Source organism: Eutrema salsugineum, unplaced genomic scaffold (assembly GCF_000478725.1).
Source record: "Eutrema salsugineum unplaced genomic scaffold, Eutsalg1_0 scaffold_7, whole genome shotgun sequence".
Lineage (NCBI taxonomy): Eukaryota > Viridiplantae > Streptophyta > Magnoliopsida > Brassicales > Brassicaceae > Eutrema > Eutrema salsugineum.
Genome location: NW_006256486.1, coordinates 13,758,434 through 13,760,655, shown reverse-complemented (window position 1 = coordinate 13,760,655; position 2,222 = coordinate 13,758,434). Strand labels below are relative to the sequence as shown.

Sequence of the window (2,222 nt, the reverse complement as noted above, 5' to 3'; positions counted from 1 at the left end):
CTGCCAATCATTCTATGTGGTTAAACTATGATGGCCTGAACGAGTTTTTTTGGTCAGAATATTCAATGTCTAATGATGACTATTATTAGTTTTGATATGGTCTTACTTTTTTTATTTTGATATGTATTCATATGTATTCATATATATATATATATATATATATATGTTTTTTAATCGACCATAATTGATAGACTTGCTATCATGATTTTGGCACATCTTTGATTATAAGTCTGGACCAAATCTATTTTATTAGCTTGGGTATATAATATTAACTTTGAAATATCTCTATATTATTATTTGAGTAGATAATTATTTAAATGAACCTTAATTTGTAAAATATTGCAGAATATTTTATATAAATTAACTTTTAATTATAAGTTATTGTATAATTAATCCTTATGTATTAATATTGGGCCATCAAATTGTGGGCCAAAATATCATAAAAAATTGGATTTACTCTTTTTGTATATGGAAAAAAAAAATTTCGGTAAACTTAATATTCTTCAAATATGGCAAGTTTTTTTCGTACAATGACAATTTAAGGTAAACTGAGTTTACTTCGTAATAAATTTGTCATTCATACACAAATTGACTTATTCAAGATATTTTCCTATCATAATAACTATTTTTTTAAGTAAATATTCTTTCGTATAATGGCAACTTTATTATGTAGATGCACCAAAGATTACACCATATATGAAAGAATTAAATTTATTCCCATATTCAACAAACTGGGTTATACGAAGAGATGACAAATTTATTATGTAATTGCACCAAATATTGTAATATCAAACGTATAAAACTTCTTCTCATATTCAAGCCGAGAGGCTTTAAACAACCAAGTTATTCGAATATAATAATTTTTTTCTCTTAGAAAATCTTGCCAACCAAAGCAACGTAATTAATGCAATGTCTTAAATGCATCGTCCTGAAATCCTAGACTAGAAACAATTATAAAAACTACCTTTTCATAACATATACGCCCACACCTAAACAAACACATATACGAAAATCACATTACATCAAAATGGCTGTTTTTCTACCAATCTCCTACCTCGACGGAGTGAAGCCGTTCAAAACCGGCTGGCGTGTTGAAGTCAAAGTCCTGCATACATGGAAACAATACAGTAGGATGAGTGGAGAAACACTTGAAGTCATTTTAGCTGATCAAAAGGTTATATTTATGTAAATGTCCTACTGTTATTTTTCTTTTATAGAGATGTGTTTATAAACATGCTTTGCTCAAAGTATACTAACATTCTTGCAATTATGTTGACAGGGACAAAAGATCTATGCTTCAGTTAAAAAGGATCATGTTAAAACATTTGAGAAAAACTTACGTGAAGGTGAATGGAGATCAATTGAAAACTTTGGCCTGAATCACGCAACTGGAAAATTCAGGCCAACCAATCATGCTAACAAAATGGGGTTCCTCGCTATGACTGTTGTAAGAAAATGTGTTCCACGACCTCAAAACAACTACCTGTCATTGGTCAATTTTCAATCAGTATTAACCCCACAGAAACTCAATCCAAATATCTTGGTTGATAACTGGGCTGATATTTTTTTTTTTTTTTGACTTCACAGATGAAGAAATGGTCTATCTAAGTGCCAATAGTATAGATCCAACAGATATAGCATCAACGAAAAATCCTGTTTTCACTCCCGATTTCTTGAACAGTACTAGGGTTTCTGGATTACCAAAGCATTGTCTACGTCTCAAGATCGGTACTCCTGTTATGTTCCTCAGAAACTTAGATCCTAAAGGAGGGTTATGCAATGGCACAAAACTACAGATTACACAGATGGCAAATCATGTTTTACAAGCAATTAAGTTTCAAAAGAAGGGTTTACCGCATGCACATATAGGCGAGGAAAGAGTTTATTTAACAATACAATATATGTTAACACGTCTTCCTACTTAGATTTTGAATATCTCAAAACTCTCTAATTGTCTAATTCTATAGGCGAGGAAAGAGTTTATTTAAGCGCTGTGATAACACCGTATTTTGACCACTTTTATGGATCGTTTTGAAATACTTTTTCTATGTTTTTAATTGCTTTTACGTACTTTTATTATGTTTTTCTAGTATTTGTAGTTCCAAGACTCTTTTCAGGTCACTTAGGGAAAAGCTTAACAAAATGGATAGAAAACCAGATTTCAGCTCAGAGTCAAACCGTCAGAAGTTCACCCCTGATTGAAGGCCTTCTCACCGTCTGAT

General features: G+C 31.2%; 1 protein-coding gene across 1 annotated transcript; it reads left to right on the top strand.

Annotated features, from left to right (window-relative positions):
• The first annotated feature begins 1,027 nt into the window (after positions 1-1,027).
• On the top strand, positions 1,028-1,988 carry LOC112083139. The gene is made up of 4 exons (XM_024150871.1): positions 1,028-1,174; positions 1,280-1,346; positions 1,588-1,808; positions 1,968-1,988. Exons 1-4 carry the CDS (start codon positions 1,028-1,030, stop codon positions 1,986-1,988), a joined length of 456 nt encoding a protein of 151 aa, XP_024006639.1.
• The last annotated feature ends 234 nt before the right edge of the window (positions 1,989-2,222 follow it).

Coding starts and splice junctions, on each gene's coding strand:
- LOC112083139 (XM_024150871.1), top strand. CDS start 1,028: ATGGCTGTTTTTCTACCAATCTCCTACCTCGACGGAGTGAAGCCGTTC. Junction 1,175..1,279: donor TCATTTTAGCTGATCAAAAG/GTTATATTTATG, acceptor TTATGTTGACAG/GGACAAAAGATCTATGCTTC. Junction 1,347..1,587: donor TGAGAAAAACTTACGTGAAG/GTGAATGGAGAT, acceptor TTGACTTCACAG/ATGAAGAAATGGTCTATCTA.